The sequence below is a fragment of the Esox lucius genome, chromosome 15 (assembly GCF_011004845.1).
Source record: "Esox lucius isolate fEsoLuc1 chromosome 15, fEsoLuc1.pri, whole genome shotgun sequence".
In the NCBI taxonomy this organism is placed as follows: Eukaryota; Metazoa; Chordata; class Actinopteri; order Esociformes; family Esocidae; genus Esox; species Esox lucius.
The window spans coordinates 23,888,209-23,916,113 of record NC_047583.1 but is presented as its reverse complement, the minus strand read 5'-3'; the positions used below and the strand labels follow the sequence as shown (position 1 = coordinate 23,916,113).

At 43.8% G+C, this 27,905-nt stretch overlaps 1 protein-coding gene and 1 long non-coding RNA gene across 3 annotated transcripts; both read left to right on the top strand.

The window, feature by feature from the left end:
- On the top strand, positions 1 to 3,947 carry LOC105024713. Its single transcript, XR_001198452.2, has 6 exons — positions 1 to 100; positions 1,433 to 1,443; positions 1,591 to 2,079; positions 2,250 to 2,338; positions 3,252 to 3,420; positions 3,545 to 3,947. It is a non-coding gene; the product is annotated as a galectin-3 (long non-coding RNA).
- A 2,200-nt stretch (positions 3,948 to 6,147) lies between these two features.
- Positions 6,148 to 27,891, top strand: fbxo34 (F-box protein 34). Of its 2 annotated transcripts, none has more exons than XM_010894806.4 (3): positions 6,148 to 6,419; positions 16,368 to 16,580; positions 23,847 to 27,891. In XM_010894806.4, exons 2-3 carry the CDS (start codon positions 16,477 to 16,479, stop codon positions 26,110 to 26,112), a joined length of 2,370 nt encoding a protein of 789 aa, XP_010893108.2. In that variant the 5' UTR covers positions 6,148 to 6,419; positions 16,368 to 16,476; the 3' UTR covers positions 26,113 to 27,891. The 2 variants fall into 2 exon arrangements, with proteins under 2 accessions (XP_010893108.2, XP_019909916.2); XM_020054357.3 differs by lacking the exon at positions 6,148 to 6,419 and adding an exon at positions 6,463 to 6,712.
- Positions 27,892 to 27,905: the final 14 nt, after the last annotated feature.

Sequence of the window (27,905 nt, the reverse complement as noted above, 5' to 3'; positions counted from 1 at the left end):
AACATTGTTAGTCTATAAACGCCCTGACACACATCCCTCTGTCAACTGGAGCTTACCTATGCAGTTGTAACGAGGGTTGAGTATCATAGTGATTCACAAGGTACGTCAATAAATTTATTTGGTTGGGTATTTTTGCAGCTGTTTATATGTATTCATGCGTTCATTGCTATACGATTGATTTCAAGGAATGGGCACATTGACGGTTACTTGCTTTGTAGGAGAGCAAAAAAGGACGTTCCTTATACCAGGAAACACTTTTTTTGCCATATTGTTTTCCAAAAGTATGTCAACATTCACTACAACTAGGCTACATTTCAATGTCATATCAAAGATCTGAATGAATAATTGCTTGCTCATGTAATCAGTGTAAGCGCAAAACAGGACACTAGAGGTTTTACAGAAAATACAGACCTGCCATTCATATTATCCCTAACTTTCCACGAGGCTGTGATTATTCTTACAAACTCTCTTTGCAGTAATATACTGCGTGTTTCCTCCAGGCACGACAGACATTCTAGACACGTCAAACGATCCTCTGCCTACCTGTTGCCCTGTGTAATTTCTTGTTCGATATTTTCTTCATGCTTTTATTGCAGTTCCTCAGTTTTAACATGTCTCTGTAATTTTACTCGACGATTTGCAGATTTACAAATGTAAATAGAGCTGAAATGGGGAATCTTCTTTTTCCTAATTATGATCATTATAATTGTTAGTTACGTCTAGGAACTATGCAAATGTTCAAATGTATACTGACATGAATACCTTGACTAGTCTACTTTTGAAGCTATTAATGTGTGCTGGTCTAGATGTAGAAATTCTAAATGGGTGGGGTGAGGGTATAGGGTTGCGAAATTCCTGTAAATCTCTGTTTTGGAAGATTCACAGATTTTATTTATTCCTTTGTAATTTCCTAAATCTTTCATCCAGTTCTGAAGAATAAAAATATTGCGCAGCATTTAATTTGTTTGGTCAATATGCAGACCAGAGTCCCTTCTTGCTTGTCCCTCCTGCCCATAAATCAATTGCTGTTGAGTTTTTTTTGCCTTTTGGGTGGCCTGCCGCTTCCCTGGGCTTGACTACTTAATTAATCTGGTCCGGATGCATGTGGTGTTTGTTTTTAGAATTCAGGTGAGTAACATTCGTGTTTTGACTGGTCTGTCTCCATGAGTAAGTCGACCTGTACTGGCAGATGGCCCAAGTCAGCGTTTTTCCTCCCGAATGTCCAATTTTGGATAAGGCCTTACTTCATTGCAGCATCTCCTGGCCTACTCAGTCAAAATCAAGTCATGCCTTCCATTTAGTCTCTGCATCCTTCTGTTATTGTGAAACTATCCTGTAGGCCCTAATACCACTGCAATAGTTTATAATAAACTGTAGTTGTAAATAAATTACAAAACATTTATTCTAATCAAAATCTCTTAATCTTTTTCAGATAAAATGGATGTAAGTGGAAATCTTCTTAATAATCTATCATATTATTTTGGTGCAAAGACTATCCATTCATCTAAAATAAAGGAGGAATGTGGATGCATTCAATGTGTACACAGGAGTAACCATGTCTCTCTCATCCCCATGATCTTTCTCCTGTAGCTTGCTGATGCTCTGGGTGGACCAGAATTGTCAAGCCAGAACAACCCACAGAGTGGGCCGCCTAACCAGCCAACATGGCCAGGACAGCCGGGTGCTCCACCTGCTTGGCCTGGACAATATCCAAATCCTTCCCAACCAGTGTGGCCTGGACAACCAGGAGTTGGTCAGCCTGGTCAGCCAACCTGGCCTGGACAACCAGCAAATCCTTCCCAACCAGTGTGGCCTGGACAACCAGGAGTTGGTCAGCCTGGTCAGCCAACATGGCCTGGACAACCAGCAAACCCTTCCCAGCCAATGTGGCCTGGACAACCAGGAGTAGGTCAGCCTGGCCAGCCAACATGGCCTGGACAACCTGGGGGTCAGCCTGGCCAGCCAACATGGCCCGGACAACCCAGCCAACCCACTGCACCTGGATGGCCAAGCCCAAACCCTGGTCTTGGTCCTGGCCCGGGCCTTGCCCCACCAACTGCTCCACAACAAATACCACTGGTTAGAGACTACCATGAGCATGTTTCTACGTATGGTTCATAGTTGTGTTTGTGACAGATCGATACTTCTACAATTTATATTGCTTTAAGACCATCATAATAAAACGTAACTGTTTTTGTTGTAGTTTTTATTAACTATTTTCATCATACTTTTATTTCCTTCCCCAACAGAGTGTCCCATTTAAACAGCACCTGCCTAGGGGCTGCTACAACAGGATGGTCATCACCATTCACGGAATGGTTAACCCGAATGCCAAAAAGTCAGTTTTCACTGCATAATATTGTTTACGGGGTTTGTGGTAAATTGTGAATTCTGTTGCAAATAATGTCTAACATGATAATGTGTTGGGTTGATAACACTAACAGATCTGTGACCAGGCCAGTTCTGAGTCTGAAACTAATGACTAATCACTAATGACTAATCAAAGACAGGTTGGCCCTTTTGTTCTTCAGAATTTGTGATCCATGAGTATCTCCTCCAGGATTTACCCCGCAAACAAAACAACTGTCACTAGGATGGCCCTTTGAATGTCTGGAGGTTGTATAATGGTCCACTGGTCTTTAGAATGACCCCTGCTTGCTGGGTGAACAAAGACTAATGGATGTTTGACCAGAAAATGTAAGCATAATTACATGTGGGTAGTTAAAAAAAACTAGGCTGCTGTTAAACTGAAATCAATGGGGGCCCTCTTGGACAGGGGAATGTATACTGTAATCCCAAAAGTGTCATTATTGATTACATTTTCACTCATGTAAGGACAATGGATGAGTAAATGACAAAATACCTGTGACGTTCAGTACAATGGAAATTATAAGAACCACGTACAGTTAATATGGCCACAATCTCAAAGACCCCCATGGAAACCTCCCTGGGCTTATGAGGGCTCGCACAACACTAGTTCCTCACAAAACATGCTTCTGTTGTCTGACTTGAGTCCAAACTACCATTTAAGTGCAGTATTGATGCAAACATCACAAAGTCCTAGGTTTACCACCATGTTATTAGCCTGGGCCCAGATCTGTTTGTGCCAACACCATTGCTCATTCTCATGCCAAACAAATTATTTAGTGTGAAAATGACTGGCAAGGAAGTGGCATGATGGGACAAATAGATTGGCACTTGAGCTGTCATGTTATTTGCATCAGTAACAAACACTTATTATCTTCCTGTAGGATCACATTGAACTTGTCCAAAGGAAATGACATTGCCCTACATGTCAACCCCCGCTTCGATGAAATGGGCAAGAAAACGATTGTGTGTAACAGTATGATAGGAGGTCACTGGGGCAAAGAGGAGAGACACAACACCCACTTCCCATTTATTCAGGGCAAGCCTTTTGAGGTGAGTAATATATTTACCTGTTTACATATTGTCAGTCATTCAGGGATTTGAAAGCACAATGGCTTTCAAGATCTTATTCTCTCTATATTTTGCCTAATACTTTTGTGGTCCGGTGTTTTTACAGATGAAGATCATGTGCACTGACATGGGGTTTAAGGTGGCAGTGAACAACATTCACATCATGGATTTCAAACATCGCATTCATGACCTCGCGTCGATCAACATACTGGACGTTTACAGTGATATCACCCTAACATCTGTGGACGTCATCTCTATCTAATATCTAACTGTTGGTTCCAGTCATAGGCTTGACCATTCTAGTCATTATATTTCTATCAGGTTATATGAATATATATGAGTCCCGCAACCTAGAGATTAAACAGAAACATACAGTAGCTTGGGTCCTCTGCTCTTATCTATGACTATCATATTCTGTACTTCTACTAGACCAGACCAATCAATTCTTTGTGTGGAAATGCATAAAATGATTACAATCTTTGGATAAAGGAGTTACCCAACATTTTGAAGTGACTAGCTTGGTGGTTATTTTTCCCCCAATCCTGTTCCTGGGGACCCCAAGGGGTTTTTGTTTTTGCCTGAGCACTCACCCACTTGATTGACTAATCAACCTATCATCAAGTCTTTAATTTGAATCAGGTGTGTGAGTGCTAGGTCAAAAAAAAAACTTGATTACTTGAGGTCCAGGAAACATAGGCTTAGTAAAGTACATCAGAAAATAACATAATTGTTACACATTCACCCATAGGGGAATGTTTTTTTTCTCCCAGTATGGGCTTTGGGTGCTTGTATAATCTTTTCCACTAGGTGGTAGAGTTAAGACTTGCAAATGTTTAAGAACCACAAGAAAACGACTGATGCCATTGGGTACTGTAGCCTAGATATTCAACTTTTTGTCAAGCAGAGTTCGTATTGGCAAAATTCTGGTAGGTGCCTCCCTATTTAGCTGTTTTACGAAATAGGGAGAGTTTTATGTTTTGTCAAATAGTTTATATTGTACAAATGCAGGTACAACTAAATATATTTTGTTTTTGCAGAATGAAAATGCCTCTATTACTTGGATAGAACAGGAAAAACAAATAATGGCCAGTCTACATGCAAATACAACAGTAGCAGCTGAACCTTAAAACAAGTTTGTCAGATACCACGTAAAGGTAGATTTAGACAACTAAGGAACCAGGGTTAACATTTGAAGATGCTTCACAGTGGGCACGCCTTTATTGAGGTACAGAATACATCCCCACCGCCTGTGGCCACGCCCAAATGGGGTATTTTCTAGATCAATTGGGCTATTTTTAATGAACGTGTGCGGGCAAAAATGTGTTTGGGTGGGTCGATTTACAGGTGAGGTTGCATATAAAAATCGTTTTTGGCCGTCAGACCAACAGTTAAATGGGTAAAGCTTAAACTTACTCTGATTGCCATTCACGGGTTGAAGTGACATTTGTGTGTGACTGTTGACTATTAATATAGAGTAGTCTAACTAATTCATAACGTAAACCATGTGTCAAGGTATTGCTTGAAATCAGGCCTGGCTGCACTGATTGATTATTATTTCCGTACGTACCCCAGTTATTCCCACGCTTATGAAAACGGGTATCAGGTGTATTTTCGTAACAGCTAAATAGCATTGAACTGCGATTCTCTGCTGTTTAGCATTGGTTTAGGACTCCTGTTTACCACACTCTACAAGTGGGTATCGAACCCATGCGCAAATATGGTTTGTAGTTTTAATACAGAGATTTTTATTTTAAATGTTATAAGCTGCAGACTGGCCCATGTTTACACCACTGGTATTGCAGGCACAGTTACACCGGGGCTAGGTGGGGCTATAGCCACGTCACAAATCTGCGTAGCCCCAGTTAAGCCCTCAAGGGTTTTCCTTTACTTTTTATTGTTAAATAAAGAAATATGTGAAAGTTACTAACCAGCCATTCTGTTAACACCCTCACGTATTGGTCAAGCTCTCCCTCAGCACCGGGAGAGAAACAGCCTGGCGCAGTGCCTGTGATTGTGTAACCGTTGTGGCGGTTTTTGTGGCCAAATACCAAGTATGCATTGCAAGTGGGATCCCCATAGTGCACTTCTTTTATATACGGGCCCCAATGAAAACAAGTGCAACAAAAAGTTGATAGGATGCACCTTTCAACATAACTAAAGAATAATTTGGTCCGGTCACTGATACATTTTTCATGATGGAAACCAACTAGCCTACCGACTGAGTCTCATGGAAACGGAAGAAATAAAATATACATTATTCAAAAACGGTTCGATGTTCAAAAATAAACTGCTGTGAACTTCATTAAGGTTAACATGTTCTATTACTCTCAATCTCATTGGCACCTGCTTTATGGCTTGTAGAGATTCAGAACACTTGAATGTATGTGCAGTGTCATAAAGCCTGCTTTGGGTTTCCAGTGGACACTGGTTTACCTTGCCTAAGCCTATTTGTTATAGTTTCATTGCCTTTTTTTATGTTTTATTTTCAGGCTACCTAAATGAGTGTCATTGTCAATATTAGTTCTAATTGTTTTTCAGCAAGACTATATTTCAAATGTCAGCGCATGAAACTCAAAAATTGTCCATGGAAAATTACTGTATATTTAATGGAAAAATATGTTAGCTGTCTGTAATTTTCTTATTTATTTATAGGCAAGGCAATATGTTCTTGGCTAATTTTTTGCGCGCGCATGGTAGTTTTGCGGACGCATTTGCACGTCAGAACGCAGAGCGCTATATCAAGCAGAGGGACGTCGCTCGCGAGTAGCTTTGCAAAAAACTAGCTAGTTCAGTGTGGACAGGTTAGAAATCAGGGGAGCTCGATATGACTCCCGTAAATTACAGGTATTAATAACGCGTTAAATATACGGTAATCATTTATTGTAAAAGGACTCAGATGAACAGCGAAGACGGCGTTGCTTCCACCCTCAAGGGCTCCTAGCAAGGGGATTGGAGACCTCTTCGAGTTTCCGCAGCAGCAGGTCAGCTTGAACCTTTCGCCTTTGCTTTGCTGTCGTTTTCCTGTATCTTTGTATAGCTAAAGTAGGTAGGTAGCTAACCACCTATATAAATTTAAGTATCCACATTTTAACTAATAATATTGATTAACTCAATTGACATGCTACCAGTCCAGCGCGCACACTACTGTACTGTACTGGAGTTTAAAGACCTCGCCAAGTTGACTTGTTAAGCCAGAACTTGTGTAGTTAGCTAGTAGCCGTACACCAAATGCTAACGTTAGCAAACTCGCTAGCTAACTTGCTAGAAAGTCAAGGTGGGTGTAGATTCCTTTTTCCTATAATTTTTTTTAAACTGTTCTGCGTTTCGTTTAAATCTGATAATGTAATTGATTTGGCAGATATTTTGTAACACCGTTAACAAACATAAATTACTTATTTGTATGGAATGTGTGAGGTTATTATACACCATATTAACAGCACTCACCGTTGCTAACTAACTGCAACACTGATGTTGCGTTCTTGGCTGTACATGTTATCATGGATGCAAAAGGCCGATAGAAGCAAACTTTCAATGCTGTGATGTGTCTGTGTAATTCAACGAATTGATGTATAGTTATTGATTAACTAGTTGTGTAACAATGCCGTTGCCACTGCTACCTTGTCTTTTTAAAATACGTTTACCTTGTACTGTAGGTTGGTTGTTGGCAAAGGTAAGCTTTGAAAATATAAAGGCTGTCTTATTAATAGGCGCCAGACATTGCTTTTAACAGTTGTTTAGCTTAGCGTAAGATTTACATTCCTAATTTATTAACACGGATAGTCAATGATTAAGTCCCCGAATCTGCTTTGAGGTAGATGTTTAAGTTATGACCTTTCTTTGGATGAATTATAAGGTAGGTACATGGATTTGGAAAGACAGGTGAAGGAAATGTCATTGAGATGAGACTAATGGGACTTGGAGATTGCAGTCCTTTTCCTTGGACACACAATTCTAGAAAGTGCTGTGCTGGTTGCATTCAACACAATTATCTGTGTTACCAGACAATTTTATTTTACGGTATACCTTTTTATTTTGTAACTTCACCATTAGACAGTTTTTGTTGATCAAGTTAACAGCTGTTTGTTGTGATGTGCTAAAGGTTGTTGCACACAACATAATTGTATTCTTGTTTGTCTTGCAAATATGCTTTTAGTCCAGACTTTGTACTTAGGCCTGGCCTGTGATTAACAAGTCGATTGTCTTTGGCCAGAATGGATTCAAAGGGTCTGTTTTTGGGCAGATGGGACGTTCCAAGTGTTAGATCAACACTTTTCCTTTTGTCCAGTACCCCAAATCGTTGGATGATGAATGTTGTTAAGCTGTTTGGCCTCTTGAAGAATGTCAAACCCTGAGTTGTGACATTGTTATAGTTAATATTGGCCAAAGTCACACTTCTGTTTACCAACATTTTTCTTCCTACCTATACATCATGGTCTAGTCAAATAAACTTGTTCTCCTAAGTGTTTCTGATCCATGTCAGGCTGTTCCTAATTTTTGTCTGTCATGGTTTGATGTAATGGTCTAAGCTAAGTTTTGGAATGTTATGGTATTAAGTGGCTCCTGTACTGAAGCTGATGTTTCAGGTTGGATGTTGTCTTCATTGATTTCAATATTAAACCTTCTTTCTTTAATGCTTCCTAACTGCTATACCTTTTGGACAAGACCGCAACCATACCAAATTTATCAAAAAATTACAGAATATGTTCTGTGGTCAGAGGTGACTGGGACAGGCAAATCGGCATCCATAATGTTTTTGTTAGTGATGGTTTTGTAAATAATGTACTACTTCCTTTATGAAATCATGTTGCAACTTCCTTAACTATAATATGGTCTAATAGTTTTTTCCGTTTTTGTCTGTATCGTCGTTAGCATGATATCTTGCATCCATAACCCTTGTGAATGTGATGTATATTGAGGTATCATAGCTTCAATTCTGAAATGTGTACCCTTGTAACAGAGTTTATGCAGTGGCTGAAATCAAGGCGATCATATCAGACCATTTTTTTCACATTATAGCCTAGTAACGAAAACGATTTAATGGGGAAACAGAATTTCTCAAACTGTCAATGACTTTGTTGTGCACGTGTGCACACCCTACAACTCATACTATGTGGAAGTACCTTTTGCTTGAATTTCAGCCGTAAGTCTGTTTGGATAGGTGAGTTGCCGTTTTGTCCCACCCTTTGCAGAAGTGTTCTGCGATGGGACTCCCTGTACACAGCCCTCTTGGTTATTCCACAGCTTTTCTATGGCATTGGTCTGTTTTGACTGTGCTTTCCAAGACGTAGATCTTCCTTTTTGCAAGACATTCCTTGGTTGATTTGGCTGTGTGGGTCAGATTGTTGTTGTGAATGGGGCCGACTAAGGCTGCATTTACACATCGTCCCAAACACCTTTCCAAGCATAGACGATGTACTCCATACTTTAGTCATCCTTAGAAAGGAATGTATGCGCGCTACGCACAGTCTGGTGGACTGGCTTTCAAAAAGCCGCAGGGTTTCTGAAGTTGGGAAATGATAGAGCCTATGTGTATAAAACATATTTGAATGTAGACCATGCATTTTGTTGTTGTAGCCTATACTTAAAAATAATCAGAAATTGGTTGGTTGTTAAACAATAAGTAAGTCTGTTAAGTTGCATTACAGGGTAAGCTTACTTAAGCCTATGTAGCCCATGCACTTTATGCCTATTTCACACTTTGGATTGTAATAAAATAGGTTATGTCTCTCTACCAGTATATCTATTAGGGCTATGATAGCATTCATAAAAATCGCTAATGTTGATTTTTATATATATTATTTGTGTTTGAGAAACAGACCTGAAGAATAAAATAAACTAGCTGTTTTTAAAGCTGCCTGTTATAAGATTTTCTGCAATGTTACTTTATTCCTCTTAATGGTAATTCTGGGTGAAATCTGTTGTGCATTTCATAAGTCTTTATTTATATATTACAAGATTGTTGAAGACGAGGAAAAACATACATTTTGAATGTAATAAATAGAACACTTGCATTTAATCCTAGAATATATATTTTAATCCAATTAATCACAATAATGAAGATTTTATATTATTTTTATTGTTGTTAATTTCTCTGTTGCAGTTTATTATACCCTTTTCACCACAGGCATTTTATAATGGACAATTACAGAGAGAATGTGTATCTTTTATCACATTTTGTTCTTAAAATTGATTTACAATCAGACCATTTTATCGGTACATCCCTAGTTAGCATGCCATTCAATACGATGATAGACAGCAAGCAAGAGGTAGAGAAATTAGTGTATGCAGTTGAAAGGGCAGGCTAAAAGAATAATCTAGCATCCTAAAAATATTGCGTACATTTTCAAGAAAAGTATCTTAATGTACAGCTGTACATTTTTCTGTTGTAAGCCCCAGTCCATGGTTTGTGTGCCTGCGGCCATCTGAGTGGTGCAGTGGTCCATGTCACTGCCTCACAGCTGTGATGTTGCTGACAGGAATTTATATCCTGGTCCTGGCACACCGACAGTGCCCAGGGGATGTGCAAGTTGGCTCAGTGATGTCCAGGGTATGCACACTTCCATCTTGTCTAAATAATTATGTTTTGCTGTATTGTTTTTTTTTGTTTTTACCTCCTTGGGTTTATTTGCTCTCCGGTCCAAGGCAGCCTGACGACTGGACAGCTCTGTGTCAAAAACCTGTTTGTCCTCCCTGTTAGGGCTCGTGTAGTACGAGTCAGACGTGTTCAACACAGATGGTCTTTCCTATGTGGCATGACATGCTGTTGATTGCCTTGGGGTGGATGAGGCCGGCCTGGCCTCCAAGTGCAACAGGTTATGACAAGCTTTTGTCTTTCATAAATGTGCCTTTTAATCCTGCCCTGTTCTCTTCTCACTGATCTTTCTCTTGTGTATTTGCATGTCTTTGCGCCTTTCCGCCAGCTCCAGACTCAATAATTAACAGTAAGACCCAATAATTAACAAGAACTTGAGAATAGCTGTTGTGACTAGTTATTCATTTCTTGTCAGTAAGCAAGAAGGGAAAGTGCTGTCTTAAATTTTTTTTTTCATCAATCGAGTTGCATCGCATTCTGTCAAGTACTCTCTGAAGAAGGCATAAAGGCAAAATATTTGTCTCTGTGTTTCAGATGCATACAAAAACCAACTGAATTAAGAAAAGTTCTTTACGGGTAATTTTGTAGCGTGAACCTTCTGCCCTTTTCAATGTCTTCGGCTGAATTAATTTCTTGTCTTTCCATTTCAGCTGACTGCTTTCTTCAATACCCCTAGTGTTCAATGTGTGTTTGCCTTGTGCATCCTGTCTCCTATATGCTTTGTCCCTGAGTACATTCCAGCATCGGCCCTCTTCACTCAGATTCTTTTGCTCAGTGCAGTCTGCCAAATACGTGCCACAAAAGAGATGGCAGGGAATGCATTGTTTTGGTGTACACACTACTGGCAGTGTTGACATGGCACAGATTAAATACACCTCTGGAATCATTTGAAAGATTGTTCAGAAGACTAGATGATTTAACCGGTGTACTTCAGTAACGCCCTTCTTGTGAGTAATATGCTTATGTGTGCTGTTTTTGGTCCACTGTAATGTCATAAGTGTGCACTTATTTATTGTATCTGGATCTTTCAGATGGTGAAGGGAGTGTGACTGAAAGGACCAGATAGGAAGGAATTTGCAAAGCCAAAAGAACAGGGATGGTCGTTGTTTGTACAAGGTGTGTCGGTGCACTATATCCAGTTACCCAGTGAAAAGAGAATGTTGTCCAGTCCGGGCGTAACGCAACTGGTTTTATTGGGTCGTGTAGGGCAGTCCTGTCAGTTTCCTCTGCCTTTACCCTAGCAGCATGTTTCTGGTTCCCCTCACCCCACACTTTCCAATGGGCTGGCCGATGAGGCCTGGGGTACTCTGTGTTGTTGCTGTTCCTGGTCTGGTGGTGGAAGCCTTGAGCTTGGCAAATGGGGAATACACAAGCCTCTGTGTGCACGTCTAGTTGCTTATGGCTCTTCATCTTCACTGGCCTCACAAAAGTTACCCAATCTGTGTGAACTTCTTAGTAGAGGTGTGGAATTCAATACCAGCCGAGTCAAGCCAGCGTTTTCCTGTAGCCCTGTGTGCCTCCCCCGACAGTGGTTTGTTATTGATGAGCTTTGGCCGACATTGGGCTTGGAATGGCTTATTCTTCATATATATGGATATTTTGTAAACCTTTTGGAGAGTGATTACTATAACCGTTGCTTGAAACATATTTCCTTATTTTTGATTGTCCACACAAAGAAATATTTCTATTGGCCCTAGTCCTAGCTAGCTAGTAGACTAGCATCCGGTCACCAGTGTGTTAAATATCCTGCCTGTTACCCAGTCTCTAATCTATGGCTCTGATGTAGTTATGTTGCTCTGAGAGTTCACCCCCAAATCAATGGTTTTGTGAGCCATGTTACAGTTCAGACAAGACAGTACTTGAGTTGATGAGTTGGGTCAGTGGAATGTTGGGTATATTGGATGTCTCTCTGCTGGCTCTGTGTGTTAAGCTGTGTTCTAGCTAGGCCAGGCCAGGGTAGCTTCACAACTTTTAATGGTCAGGTTGCCTTGTTTACTGGAGTCACAAGCTGCATTGAAAGTCTGAACTTTGTTCTTTACGAGGTGTTTTGGGATGGATAGCTTGATCCTTTGCAGGAAAGTATGTTAGCTTTGTCCAAATGTTTGTTCAAGCTGTTTTCTTTCTAGATGCTTTCCTGGTTTATGGCTCCATGTTTTACTGAGTTTTGGATGTTATGTCCTAGCCTAGATTAGAAAAGCCCTCTTATAAGCAATTTTAACAGACCAAGAAGCTATTTGCTGTCCATGAATGCTTGGGAATTACAGTGGCTATGAATGGCACAGGACAACATGTATCAGACCTGCAGTGGGAAATCTGCCCCAACCCTTTCTTCCCGGCTGTGTTTAAAGTTCTATTGTACTGGGATGGAAACTCTTTAGTAAGCTCAGGTTAAGGAAGTGCCATATGAAAGGGGAGCACAGCCGTGCATCCATGGAAAATTGGGCTAAGGGGGTTTGGCTGATATGCAAACCAATATAGAATTTTCAGAATATGCCAAGCTTGGATAATTAGGTGCTGTCAGTTGATACTGGTTCTGGATACTGAAAAAGTCTGTTTCTCCATGTCACCCCAGGGACATGCTGTGTCAGAATGCGCTCCAGTCTGGGAGTTGCTACTGATGCTGACATTTGAGACCCTGCTCTGTTCTCTGGGCCTCTTTGTCATTCAGGGTGTCCTGTTTGCCTCTGGTCTCAGTAGTGTGCGTTTGTGTGTATTATTTGTTTGTTTGCACGGGCACGTGTTAAGTGGAGTAGCAGGGGAGAATCTGACACCTGCCCAACATAATCATTGAGGCGGAGGAGAGAAGAGAAGCCTCTCACTTGCTACAAGTATTGATTATCTGTGATGGCCATATATAGACACGAGAGGGTTCCGGCAGCCTATTGGCTCATCAGAATACTTTACTTACTCCTTGACCGTTACTCATGTCTGTAAATGGAGAAGTTGAGGCCCTGCTATAAGGTGACCAATGGCAGCTGTTATGCTTTCAAAATATGTCTCTATGACCAGTTCATAACCATGTGCTACTGTGCTGTAGAGGGAAGGCTTGGAAAACAAGTGCACTTACTAGATTTTGTAACCTACACCTACATATGTAATCAACATCCCGCAGGCAGGCTACAATGGACAGAATTGAAACATTGAGTTACAAAAAAATCTAGCTAAACAGAAAACGCCTCTTCAGAAGAATGTTGAGGAAACATGTGGGAGGTCTCACTCAAACGTAACGTTCTCTGCTCTGTCAAATGATCATAGGCTATTTATAGTGACATTTATTATAGGTAGTAAAACCTGCATCTATGCAGTGGTGTTTTGATTGAGCATTTATCTTTGTGTGCTTTGATTTTCAAGTTCGACTGTCAAGATCAGTTCCTGTTCCTGCCCGCAAAGCTTCTCTGAACAGGCACTTAATAAATAATTGTTTTACTTCTCATTATGGTTTGCTAGGCAAAACTGATCTTAGATCAGCACTTTGGTAAGTGTGTGAATACAGGTCCGGTTTGTTGGTAGACAAAGTAGGCCAAGTGTGTTCCCACTTTAAGACGTTCTGCTTCTTATCACGCCACTTGCCTAAACAGTTTTTGCAGGCGCAAAGGCCCCTGTAGGAGATTGCCTTTTCCCAATCTCCTTGATTTTCTGAAGACATTTAAACATACCAATAATTTTACTTGTTTAAATTGTGCTGCTATTGGTAGACTGCATACGGGGACAGAACACAATGTATTCAAAGTTGACATTTACACACAATGGGTGGTGAGTATGAGGTAATGGGATATGTCCAGTATATGTACATTAACTGTCCAGTTAATGTACATAGATACTGGAGCTTTAGATCAGTAAATATCTTGAAGACTTTGTGGTCAGCAGAGCCTAGTTTATGTGGGACAGATGGCTTGTTGCTGAGGGCAACAGCAGTTGGGGAAAGAAACTGTTCAGTTGGCAGGATTGTTTTGGTCATGATTGCTGGCCTCCACCTGCTGGAAGAGAATTTTTGGAACAGTGGGTTACCGGGGTCAGTGATGATCTTGCCTGCACGCTTCTATACCCTTGATTCATGTGGAGGCCAGGTGGCGGCCGGACTGGTTGACCTGCTGCAGGCACACAGATCCAAACCAGAGCCTGATGGAGATGATGGACTCTGTGTAGAGCCTGGCTCAGTGTTTACTAGCTGCTGTAAGTGGGAGCTCTGCTTTGTGTTGCCTCAGTGACTGCTGTCATGTCTCCTGTTTTAAATCCTGTAAGATGATGGTCCTTCGTTTGGCTAATTGGGGGGATTTTCCTGATGGCAACCTACACTTTCATTTTTGACGGCACATTCACCTGTTGGTTGGCGTTTTTGTGTCTCATGGACTCATTGGCGCCCGTGAAGAGATTGAACAGGGTGATCTCTTCTGGATTAGAACCCTGATCGAAAGGACGGATCAGTCTGATGAGGGAGAACCGCTCTGCCCTTCAAGGCACTGCTGGAAACGACTGTGGGATGTAGCCACGTAGCCAACGTCTTGTATGCTGTTGTGTCCTTGTTTTACACAGATACTTTTGTTTTATAGCAGCACAGTTCTGTGTCTAGCCCACACCCTGTTCCATGTGTTAGAATATTCAGCGAACCATTGAATTGATCAGTGTGTCTGTTTTTACTAAGCTTGTGTATCTAAGCTGACCTCTGCAGGTAGCCTGTCTTTGTTTAGAATTGAACCCTGGCCAATAGATGGGTTTGCTGCTAAATGACAACAGGTAAACCTAATTTTCTGTCTTGCAATTTCTATTGCAACACAGTACATTGTTACTGTTTTTGATCAGCAAGCAACTTCTTTGTCGTGTTAATATAGACAGAACAGTGTCAATAACCAGATACAATATACTGAAACAGTAAGCCTATGCTACGATTCCCAAATGTCAGCTTCCTGACTGCAGAGCCGTGACAGGGCTTTCTGCCTCATAGATGCACATCTTTCTGTTATTTTAAAGTGTTGCCTCATGCAACTGGAAAGATGTTTGTAATGCATGTTATTGATAAACATACTAGCTGAATGGAAACAATTCTGTGTGTAGTGCTTGCAGTTCTTCACAGATACAGTTGTGCAAGCTTGCAGCATTGAAATGTCCAGCCCTTCCCTTGAATGAAACTTTTTTTTTTTTTTTTTTTCAATTCAAACTTCTTTTCAACAGAGGATATGAGGTGCCCATCCTAAACGTAACAATACTAGAGCTGGGCTAAAATGGAGAACTGATATGTAGGAACGATAGGCCAGTAGTAGAATAATCACGGCGTACCACGCGGTGCTAGTCCCTCTAACTCACTGTCTTGTGTTTAAAGTCAAGTGGTTGGTGATCAGAGAGCAGGCTTCCCCACCCCTTCGTCCCTTGACTTGCCATTGCTCCGCTGTTCCCAAAGCGTCTTTTGTTCAGGCTTATCTGGTCTTCATGGCTGACTTCTCTTTGAAAACATACTGGCCGCTTGTCTTTCCCCAGCCAATGAATGTGAATGGGGAAGGACTCAAGGATGTATCCCGCGTGGTACCCTATTCCCTAAGTGGTGCACTACTTCAAACCAGGTTGGTGTCAACCATAAGCAAAAGTAGTGCGTTAATTTAAGTTATTGGGTCGCAGTTTAGAGGGAGCCTGTTTCCATATCGGTGTTGTCTCTGTGTGAACTGAAACTGTACTGGTATTGAGCCTTCAGTTCCTTTATATCCTATGAAAAGTTGGACTGAATTCAGTCGTTTTGCGGTCTTTAGATGTATGACGCCCGCCTTTCTCCCCTTTCATGTTCTTGTTCTGATTGTCCTGTCTCCACTACAGTTTACTACAAGGCCGGGCCACATTTAGGATGCACTTTTTCTGTGTTGAATATTTGCAGGCTTGCATTTTGGTGTAATCTATAACTTGGAACATGTTTTATGTGATTGCACATCTTTGTTTAGGCCATCTCTGGTTGGCTTTTTCCTGAGTGATTTTGGGGTAGGCCTATTTGTTTTGGAATGTGAAGTGTATTGGAATGTCAAAAAAATTAAGAATTTAATGGGAGTGGGAACTAAGCTGTTCAAACCACTAAACACAACATGCCTTCTGAAGGCATATGGTTGTTTAAAAATGTTTTTTTTGTAATTTGATTTACATAAGCCATTCACATTCAACGGAACATTGTGGGAATATATATGCATTTTTTTTAACAATTTCAGATCAGCAGCATTCCATGAAAAGTCTTGATTCTTAGTTGACCCCTTGGCTTATTGACTCGACATCAGAACACGCACGCACACTCAGTTCCTTCCTTACTGCTCTCTTAAGGTGGTCTGAAACTCTGCCCTAAACTGTACATCCTGTTTCCCCACAGTGTAGTGGGTGTGGCCCTGAACTGTGAGGTGGTCAGATTGTGGCCTGCAGACGAGCAGGGGGGTTGTGCTTCGCCACACCAGCCACTCTGGACTGGAGGGAGGAGCTAAATGCCTGAGAGATGTGAATCTATGAGTTACTGCAGCGCTACCGCCGCCTCTCACAGGGAACCTAGGAAACCACCCCCACCCAACCTGATGCAGTCAGCCTGGAGGTAAGAGATAACACACACCAAGCTTGTCAGCTTGTCGCCCTGTCCCCCCTACTCACAAACCACAATTCCATACTTCGTTCCTATGTTAATAGCAGCTTATGGGCAAGACCACGTGTTCTGTTTGGGGTTGTTTACATGGCCAGTAGGCTTCACCTAGCATTAGCATTGAACTAGGCCTACCTACCTCTTCACCATTGGGTCATTATTAAAGCAATTTACATTAAGCTACAATTTCTGTTCAGGAGGGTGCAAGGCTGGAGCGTTGGCTCAGTGTAGAGCAGCTATTCCCAATCGTTTTTGTACTGGGGAACACCAAATCAACATCAAAAGTAACGTTTGTAATGATGTTTATATTCAAATTGTAATAATAATAATACATTTATTATTAATTGGTGCACTATCAAAGCTACAATATATCATTTCAGAAAGTGGATGACCTTTTACTAATTCAATGGAAGAATATGTTTGAGGAATTCAATCAATCAAATAAATATTTATAAAGCACAGCTTTTACAAAACACCTGGGAATTGAAAGTTAAAGTATTTTCACACATTTGGCTACAAAATACTAAGTAATAAAATGGGTTTGGAAGTGCAGAAAGCTGTAGGTTAAGGATGTAGCATGTAGATGGCTGACTAGCTTCTCTAGAGTTCTTCATCCAAGAAAGGCACTGACTAATGGCTTCTAGTTCTGTAGCAGAATTTGGCTACCAATGCCTCTTTCTCTCTCCATCTGCGTGCTTGGTCTTTTCTCACAACTCCCATTGAGCCAACATTGAGAATGACACCCATTCCTTTGCTCATTATGTAATACTATAGGGGTCAGGTTAAAAACACACTGGTATTTATTTTTTTTTTTAAATTTTCGAGTAATTAAATAGTCATTAATAGTATTTGAATATTAGAATGTCCAATGGACATCCCTACTAAACACAGGTATATCTTGATCAGCTGTGTAAATTGCAGCAGCTGGTTGTAGAAGAGATTAAAACTCCTCTTACCTTACTCTGCAACAGCTAGTTAGTTAGCTGGCTCTTGCTGTAACATTAGAAATTTTTGTTGGATGTGTTGGAACAAGATTATCTCTGTCTTGACCAGAGCTCCTGTCTCATCAGACCATAACACATTTTCCCACATGATTTTGGGAGATGGAATGTGTGTTCTTGCAAAATTTCTGCAGGCTTTTGTCCTTTTTTTGTGTGCTGGTTTTTGTCTTGCCACCCTGCAGCTCAGTGTTGTGGATAACACTTACGGTTATACTATGCAGAGTGCCAAAGTCCTGACAGACAGTCCTGCAGCTCCTTTAAGGTCATCCCCCTGATGGTCTTTCTCCCCTGATGGTCTTTTTACGAATCACATTCCAAATCATCTATTGTTATATCCCCCATCAAATAGGGTGTGCAATAGGGCTTCAATATTGGATGCAATATTGAATCCCTTTCTTTTTTTTTTGCCAGGTATTAAGATTATGAATTGTGATTTTCAAACACTTCAGTATCAACAGTGTAGAGTGAGAGAACCTCACTTCTAACATCAGATAATATTCAATAACACAATGCAACGTGGAAGCTGCATTCTTCGTAAGGGTGTGTCGACTTCTTGATATCCGCTGTAGAGTAGGGGGTTGTCTCAGCAATGTTCCTTCACAGCTCAAACCAATGTTTTCAATGTTTTACCTGACTAAGAACTGCTGTACTGCTCTGTGGGATAGTCCTACCAGGCAGTTGAATGATGGTTTTGACAACCTTGTTCAGAGAGAGAACTTACCCAAACCCAGGCCAGTTAGGATGAACTGCCTTGGTCAGGGGCAGAATAAACCCAAACCCAGGCCAATTAGGATGAACTGCCTTGGTCAGGGGCAGAATAAACCCAAACCCAGGCCAATTAGGATGAACTGCCTTGCTCAGGGATGGAACTAACCTTTCGGTTACTGGTCAAACCCTCCAAACATCTTCCTGATGTCCCATCGATGTTTCCATTATAATGTGGCAGAACAGAATGACATTCCCCCCATCTTCCCCAGGTTCAAATACCATGTACAAGTCATGTAAATACTGTTCTGTGTTTTTGATTGCGCTTTACCTGGTTTAATTGCCCCAATCTACAAACCCCAGCCATTTGCCAGGCTTGAGCAAACACTTTTAGTATTCTATTGTTTTGGAATAGTACTTGAATCCAGATCTGAGCCCCAGCAAGAACATGTGATGTTACAACATAATTGTAGGAGGCAGCCAGAGCCTCAGACTTGGTGATTGGCCCAAATGGCACCCTATGTCTCAAATGGCACCCTGTTCCCCATACGTTGCACTACCTTTGACCAGAGCTATATGGGCACATAGTGCACTACATGGGATATATGGTGCTGTTCTGGACACAGCCCTCGTGTGACTTAACTCCTTGACGTTCAAAGTTGGATCAGTTCCAAGTCATGGAATCTTGAAGGAAGAAGAGAACACAAGGCTGTTAAATTGAAGTGGCTCTCTTCAGGCATGATCTCACCCGATCAGAGCTCATGACTCACTCTCCAGTCCACCCATCTCTGTTGTGCTTCTTGCTTCAACTCGTTTGTTTTCTTTTAACATAACACTAAGTTGTACTTTCCCAAAAATTGCTATTAGCACTAATGTGTGTTTTGGCATGGGCCAAAGCCTCGAGGACCGTTTGAGTTGGAGGAGGCTGAAATTGGTGTCCAGGGTAGATTTATATGGGGAATTGGGTGCTATATGGTAGGGGGGCTCTGTGTAGGGGCTGAGGGGTAATCTAGGTTGAGAACAGTGCTGTGGAAGGGAAGAGTCCTTCTGAGCTCATTGACATGTAATAATGGACAAGTCATGCCAGAACTACATCACACACCATTCAGATCAAAATATGCGAGTGGAAAAATGTAAGACATCTTTCATGAATAGAATAGAGTTGTTTCAGCTTCTCTGTTCATTAGGGGTTCACAGGAAAGCTATTGTTGTCTAAAGTAATTTTTCTTTGTATGTTCCTTGACATGGTCCAGTAACTCAAGCATAAAGATTTGTAATTTGGCACAGAAACTAGAGGCCATGAAAGTCGTATAGGGGGCACTGTTACAAGTGCTCTCATTTTACCCATCCTCCATTCTGTTTGACCTAGATACCTGAGACTTATGTTGCGCCTCAATAACCTATTCGGTCTGTGAATATAGATTTGGTCTCCCCCCTCCAATTTCATAATTATTTGCGTCTACTGCCTGGATTTCCAGTGGACTTGGGAGTGATGAGGATTGGGGAAGCATCCTACTGGGCCAAGCTATTCTGCCTTCTCTTCCAACCTGGAAGGTAGTCTATTAGTGCTCACTCACCTGATTTACTCACCTCCGATTGTGTAGACACCCGAGCCATCTGATTGAGTTTCTAGAATGCAATGACACACTGGAGCTCTGAATGTTGGGGGGAGGGGCCTCATGTGACCAAATGAGGACTGGCAATGCATGGGGAGGGTGGTGGAAGAGCTGGAGAGGAGGAGTCTCAATTGCACTAGTTCTAGCCAGGGCCCACAGGGAATAGACCAGATAATGGAGTTTCGAGAGCGCTGATGCTTGCCAATTTGCATGCCCATCAGCTTCACAGTAACTCCTGAACTAGTGGCCTCGAACATGAACTATTGTGCCCAACCTGGTGCTAGGAGAGAGCCTGGGAGGCCTTCAAACCTTTTAGGGTCATTACTGTGATGACATTACCATGATGATGAATGTTATGTTTGCTAATAGCTTTAAAAATAAGGAAACTTCAAAATGCGTTCTTGAATATCACACTTAAAAGCAGAATTCCAGTAGTTAAAAATACAATGGACTAAGTCTTCTCATGAACTTGTACAGTACATGTATGGCATAAACTCCTGATTAAATGCATTTTGATTCCATGTTGTAACACACAGACCAGGGAGTGAATACTTTGTGAGCCACTGTATTTTGACTAAAATAGTGTTGAGAAAGTTGCTGCATTCTGTTATTGCTGCATGTTCACTAACGTTGAAAATACTTCAAATCTTCTGATTTTCCCATTGTCATTTGTCACATGTTGCTGACTGGGCTCTACTCCCGTTGATGGGTAGCGGAGGCTGCATTGTCAGTTCAAACAACAGTCTGTGTTTACAATGACAGTGTGTCAAGGAGTTGGTGTGCTAGATATCACAGGCTAGCACTCAGGCTAAGGGAAGTGGTTAACTATGCAACACATTAATCAGTAACACAGATAAACCAATCTCTGGCCTGAAAACAAAGCTTCCCTTCTGTATTTTCTGCCAAGGCAGTGTTGTCGTTACAATCAGGAAGTTCAACAGGAGGATTGGGTCAGGAAGTAGTGCAAGTGTGGTTGTTGCCATGGAGATAGCATATGAGGAGCGTACAGTTGTTGATGTGGATGTAGCATTTACCTAGTGTCTGTAACTGGGTATCTTTGGTCATCCCAAATACACACACACACGCACGCACGCACGCACGCACGCACGCACGCACGCACACAGCCACAATAGTAGCAGGCAGCTACAGGAAAGGGGCTATGCAGGCTGTTTGAGAGATGCTCCCTCTTCACCCTGCTCTCCAGGCTCTGGCCAGCCAATGGGGTGACACCAACCCCATCTCTAAAACATCTTCATCCCAAATGATACCTCATCTGGTCAGAACTAATGTAGTCTCCTCCCCTTCACCACCCTCCCCTGCATGCCAGTCCTCATTTGGTCACGTGAGGGCCCCACCCCCACATTCAGGGCTCCAGGTCTGCAGTGAACAATGCCTTATATGTATGTATGCTGGTTTAGCTGTGAGGGCTACAGCATGGTGTCTGATAGCAGTCCGGTCCCACTGTCACACTGAGGGTGCTGTTGAGTGTAGTGTGTGCATGTGACGATGAGTTCGGTCAGCTCTGTTATGCCAATGAGGGCGGGGGGGTCCCTGTACTGGCCATCATCAGGTTTAATGGGGCAGCTTTCCATCCCCAATACACTCTGTCCCAAATGGCACAAGCCCTATTTAAACTTAGATTATGTAGGGGAAACAAATCCGGTCATCAGGGGCTATGTACAAGCACGTAAGGGAGAAAACTAATACACAGGTCAAATCTTTGACTTCAACGTCAACTCCTTATCTATACATTGTATTTCTCTGCAATTCTTCCAATCCAGAAGGTGTAATCCAGGTGGATAGCTTTGTAAAGACACGGCCCCTGTTTCTGAGCCATCCGATCCAAAGAGATCAGCTGCCTCTGCCTGTCTGATCATTGGGATGAAAGACATGTCATAGATGAGCACTAAAAAGCCTGCTGCCTTAACAAGCTCTGATGCACAGTCGACACTTCCGCGTAAAGTAGGTTAGCTTGTCTCCTGAGCAAGCGCAGCGTTTTTCCACAGTGCTGAAGTGTTTTCCTAAGGGAGGTTTTGCCAGAGGAAAAGATGTCAGCTGGCTCAAGCAGGGCAAACATTCCTCTCCTCTTGCTTCTCTATGCCAAGTGCAGAAACCTGTTATTTTTCTGTTTCCGCTCCCATGTCCCAGTTAGCACACCATTGGGGGGACACTTCTGTCTACTCCCTGAGTGACCTGAGCTAGGATATCAGGAGAATATATAGGTTTTAAGCCTTTGTTAGATGTCCTCATTTGGTTTATTTCTACATTCCCTGTGGTGGTTAAACATTCAGAAAGCATCTGCTGGAAATATAACTTAAGCTGACCTAATTTGTCATTGTGCCTTCTATGAATTCATGAAACACTGTGATTCATGAAAACATGTCATTTCATTAAGTGTTTGATGTTACCTTCACCGCCAAGCTTGTTCCGAAGCACAGGACTCAACACCTCCCTCTGCAATTGGATCCTGGTCTTCCTGACTGGCAGACCCCAGGTGGTGAGAATGAGCAACCTCACCTTCTCTGCACTGACACGGAGCACTGGAGCCCCACAGGGCTGCGTACTCAGTCCCCTCCTGGGGGACGGGGTCATGCTCCCATACACATTGATGCAAACTCAGCAGTGAAAACTGCCCAAAAATGACTACTTCCTGAGGAGACTTGAGAAATTTGTCATGTCTGTAAAAACTCTCACCAACTGCTACAAGTGCACCATTGAGAGCATCCTCTCCGGCTGCATTACTGTCTGGTACAGCAGCTGCTCTGCTGCAAACCGCCTGTCCGGTAAACTCTGCGGAGTGCTTCATTGGCTGCCATCTTCCCTCCGTGCAAGGCATTTACCATGCCTTAGGAAAGCATGGAAGATCATTAAAGACTACAGCCACCCAGGCTATGGCCTGATCACACTGCTGCCGTCTGGTAGATGCTACCGGAGTAACAGGACATGAACAGTTTTTTTCCCCTCAGTCCATAAGGCTCCTCAACCAGCAACACTGAGCCATGATCATACTGTTCACACATGAACTTTCCAGATGCTCTGATGTCCTTTCAGGTACTTTTAACGGGCATTATAATATTCCTTTGCGTGTACCATTCATAAGCATATTACACTCATGCATCTATAATATTCAATACTTCTACCATACTGTTCATACTCCCCATCCTTCTCTTTCAAAAATTGATGCTAGTTTACATTTGTGTATTACTGCAATACTTGCCATATCAATAATACTTAATACTACTACCAAAATTGCTGCTAGTTTACAGTTGTGTAAATATTGCTTTATCTTTTTGCTATATTTTAGCTGTGTAAATGTTTCTCAATTCTCACTACATAGTTGGTGTTATGCCACTGTTCATAAGCTTATAACACTCATATGTATCTATAATATTCAATACTTCTATCAGTTGCTGCTAATTTACACTTATGTATATTACTGCCATACTTGCTATATCTAAATGTTTAATAATACTACCCAGACTGCTGCTAGTGTACACTTATCTGTAGTATTATTTTGTTTTGTCTGGCTGTATTTTTGCTTATTTTTTCTTAACTCTTACTACATAGTAGTTGGGTGCTGTATCACAACAATGTCATTGTACAGGATGACGCTGTGTTCGGTGCGTTGGACAAACCTTAACTTGAAGTTCATATGTTCAATCTGTATCACATTGTCCTGCAATGGGTGTGAGCATTTCCTTATTCCCTTACAGTTTGAGGCAACATTTTTACATTGTTTTTCACTTTTTTATTTCCCATCAATATGTTTGTCAGTAGTTAGCCCGGAGAGCTCCTACATTAGTGTTAAACGCCCGCCATCTGTCAGCGTTGTTCCTGTCTACCTGGTTGCCTCCTGACACGTTTGTCTTTAACCAATGGTTTCCTCTCTTCCATTACAGGGCTGTAGCTATGCACCTGAAGCCGTACCCCAAACAGCAGAACGAAGAGCTCCACCTGGAGTCCAGTCAGGGCAGCCAGAGAGGCCATCACCGCGTGAGCCAGCCGGGGCCCCTGTCACTGAGGACAGAATGGGGGCTCCACCCGGCGGTGGACTCGTCTAGCAGCGGTCTGGGCCCGGGTTCGGCCCGCTCCCCCCTCAGTGTCATCTCCCCCAACACCCTGCAGCGCAGCGGCTCCAACCACAGCGACGCCTCGCGGCTGAGCGGGTCGGAGGGAAATGTGTTCCACAGCAGTACGACCTGGGCCCGGAGGAAAACCTCGGAGACCTCCTACACCACCACCTCATCCCTGCTGCTGCACTCAAGCACCTCCTCCACAAGCTCTGAGAACCAGGAGGCCTCCCTCGGCATCTCCTACCAGGGCGAGGATGGAGAGGGCCCGCTGGACATCTGGGCTGTTATCAAGCCCGGCAACACCAAGGAGAAGATCGCCATCTTTGCCTCGCCCCAGTGCCGGGGCAGCAGAGAGCCGCTCGGGGAGGCGGAAGATGAGGATTTGAACGACAGCCTGTCGAAGAGCGTGTCTGTGAAGATGAAGAGCTGCTGGGAGGACGAGGGCGGCTCTGTGGCCAAGCGCAGGAGGAAGTCTGGTCACCAGGGCCGCTACCACCAAGACAGACCGTCACCCAGAGCCCTGGAGCCCCACAGCCCACCGAGTCCCACTGGCCACAGCCCAGCACAGGTGACCCCCAGGGTGACTGAGTCTGGAAAGGTGGATGGGGGGGTGGAGCAGGTGTCCAGGGTAGGGGACGAGGAGGTGGGGGAGACCGGGACGGGCAAGGCTCTCTCTGTGGTGGAGCTGGTGGCCTTCCTGGAGCAGAGGGCCAGCGACAAGCCCGTAGACTCAAAGCCGGCATCTCTGCGGAGCTCCACTAGTATTACCTTATCCAGTGAGCTGTCAATCACCCTGGAGCTGCAGCACCCGAGCCCCCAGGACCCGGCAGACTGTGTCAAGGTGTCTGACATGGTGGCCAAGCTGGAGTCTGAGTGCCTGAAGCGGCAGAGCGTTACCCGGGACGGGTCAGGCTCCGACGGGGAGCTCTCCAGGAATAACAGCCTCTCGCGCAACAACAGCCTGCGGAGGAGGGTGGGCCGGGTGCTTCTGGCGGGGGCGGACGCTTGTTCCATCTCGGCCCAGCCCCTGGCTCCGCCCTCTGCCGCCGGGTCTCAGCGTGGACTGGGGTCGCAGCCCCGTCCTGCCGCCGGCATCCACACAGACAAACAAGCTCCAGGCGGCTGCCCTGAAACCGCATGCTGGACCTCCCGCTCCTCCGACCCGGCCACGTCTCACAGCGTGGACCCTGGGTGTGGAGCCTCGGTCGGAGAGCCAGAGGAGAGCTGTGAGGCGCAAGGCCAGCAGGAGGGAAGCCGGCCTGCGGAGGTTGGGCGGGGCCGGCGCTTTCAGCTCCAGTGTCAGCCGGAGCAGGCCGACAGCTCAGAGAGCAGCGGCGGGCTGGAATGTAAGGAGCCCCTCCCAGGCATGCTGTTCTTCTCACGCCCTCCGCCCACACAAACGGAGCTGGAACAACAGCTCCACACACACCCACACACAGACAGCGTTCACACCCGCACACCTCCGGACACACAGCCCAGCCCTCAACCCTGCCACCCCGGTACCACCACCCTCCCCGCTGGACCAAGACGGGAGAACCGGGCCGGGGAGGAGAAGGCGTCGAGCGAGGGAGACGGGAGTGCCGTTTGCCGGCGCGAGGCGGCAACTTTCCCCCTGCGCCGCCTGGTGTCTCACGAGTTCCTGGAGGTGCGCTTTAAGATCCAGCAACTCCTGGAACCTCAGCAGTACATGGCCTTCCTGCCGCACCACCTCATGGTGAAGATCTTCTGCCTGCTGCCCACCAAGAGTCTGGCTGCGCTCAAGTGCACCAGCCACTACTTCAAGTTCCTCATCGAGAGCTACGGCGTGCGCCCCGCTGACTCCCGCTGGGTGTGCGACCCCCGCTACAAAGACGATCCCTGCAAGCAGTGTAAGAGGCGGTACGGGCGTGGGGATGTGTCCCTCTGCCGCTGGCACCACAAACCCTACTGCCAGGCCCTGCCGTACGGCCCCGGGTACTGGATGTGTTGCCACGGCTCCCACAGAGACACGCCCGGCTGCAACGTGGGCCTCCATGACAACCGCTGGGTGCCCGCCTTCCACAGTATCAACATGCCAATCTATAAGAAACCCAGGGATGTCACTGAGGAGTAGGCCCACATGATGGGAGATCTCCCTTGACTTCTGTGCGGTTTATTCTGCCTACTGGGCTGTGTGCTGCCACGTGTGTGCCTCTGTTGCCATAATGCGCATGTGTGTTCATTTGGAGTGGGGGTGGGGGGGGGGTGCGGGTTTGAGTGCAACCGTGTTGCTGATACTGATGGGGAATCGCTGGATCTCTTACCTTCTCGTGAACCCGCCCCCTTAACCTCTGACCCCTCCTCAGGTCCTCTGAGACTGTCAGCACTTTAACCCTGTTCAGAAACCATCGTGTCTGGGTTTTGTCTGGTTATTGCATCTACTTGCTTCAGTGTTTTGGGTAAAGCATTAAATCTGGGGCTGAGCAGAGTGTATTAAAGAGAAGCGCTTGAGTTAATCTGCCCTCCTTGCCTCAGCCATTTTGTCTGCCTCTTGACCCATACATTGGGCTGTGTATGTAGGCCAGGTAAGCCTGTGAACTTTATGCAGTAAACCCCACCCACAATGTGATTCACTCTTTGTTGTCGTCTGAGTGGTTACATACCTGACTGGAGGTCCCCGGTTTATGCAAAACATGAATTGTCCCCATCCTGGGTTCATATCCCCACTCTGTCCGAACTGGTACGCTGGGTGCTTCCCTAGCAGTACACTGTAAGGGCATGGGGTGTCATTTGGGACCCTGCGTCTATATCCCCACACACTGTAACCTATCCATGAGTCTCTGAACCTTTATCCCCTCTCTCTGCATCACTAGTCTCTGAACCTTTATCCCCTCTCTCTGCATCACCAGTCTCTGAACCTTTATCCCCTCTCTCTGCATCACCAGTCTCTGAACCTTTATCCCCTCTCTCTGCATCACCAGTCTCTGAACCTTTATCCCCTCTCTCTGCATCACCAGTCTCTGAACCTTTATCCCCTCTCTCTGCATCACCAGTCTCTGAACCTTTATCCTCTCTCTCTGCATCACCAGTCTCTGAGCCTTTATCCCCTCTCTCTGCATCACCAGTCTCTGAGCCTTTATCCCCTCTCTCTGCATCACTAGTCTCTGAGCCTTTATCCCCTCTCTCTGCATCACCAGTCTCTGAGCCTTTATCCTCTCACTGTATCATCATCTTTGTGTTTGTATCTGGTTTGATTGGAACTAGTTTATAAGCCCAGTTGTTTACATTGTACATAGCGCTACAGAGTCCTATATCAGAAACAGGGTGAAGATTGACAAGCAGCACGAGTATCTATGACTTGAATGCAAATCCTTCAGTTTGGTAAAAAGAAAAACACCTTTTTACAGTGTCATGTATATATTTCTAAATTATTGGGTGTTTGTTTTACATTGGGTCCCAGATGTATAACCCAGTCTGTAATCCAATGCTTGTTACCCTCTTGCAGTGCTTCATTCTCTACCATTATTAATGTGCTTCCCAAATAGCATTATTCCTTATATGGTGGAGCACTTTGGACAAAGGCCTGCATGGCTTTGGTCAACCGCTGTTCACTATACAAGGAACTGTGTTGTTTGGGACACATGTTCCTTATTAATATCCCTCAGATGATTCTTCATTTCTTGAAGGGAAAACAACATTTATGGAAAAAAGAAATCACCTGAGTGTTTTTTTTGTTCTTTACAATGAAATCAACATGATCTAGAGGAGAGGAAAAAAATGGATCACCATTGGGAAAAGAATGATCTCAAAGCATAATTAGCCCCCAGATATTTTTAAAAATGGTTTGTTGTATATTCCTGCTGTATTTTGTCTGTAAAGGCATTTTACTTCAATAAAGTGCATTCATTCTGAGGTTAACGTCATACT

What these genes read in the sequence shown, in the direction of transcription:
- fbxo34 (XM_010894806.4), top strand. Translation starts at nt 16,477, where the DNA reads ATGCCTGAGAGATGTGAATCTATGAGTTACTGCAGCGCTACCGCCGCC. An exon ending in CTGATGCAGTCAGCCTGGAG is followed by an intron (nt 16,581 to 23,846) that starts GTAAGAGATAAC and finishes CTTCCATTACAG; the next exon opens with GGCTGTAGCTATGCACCTGA.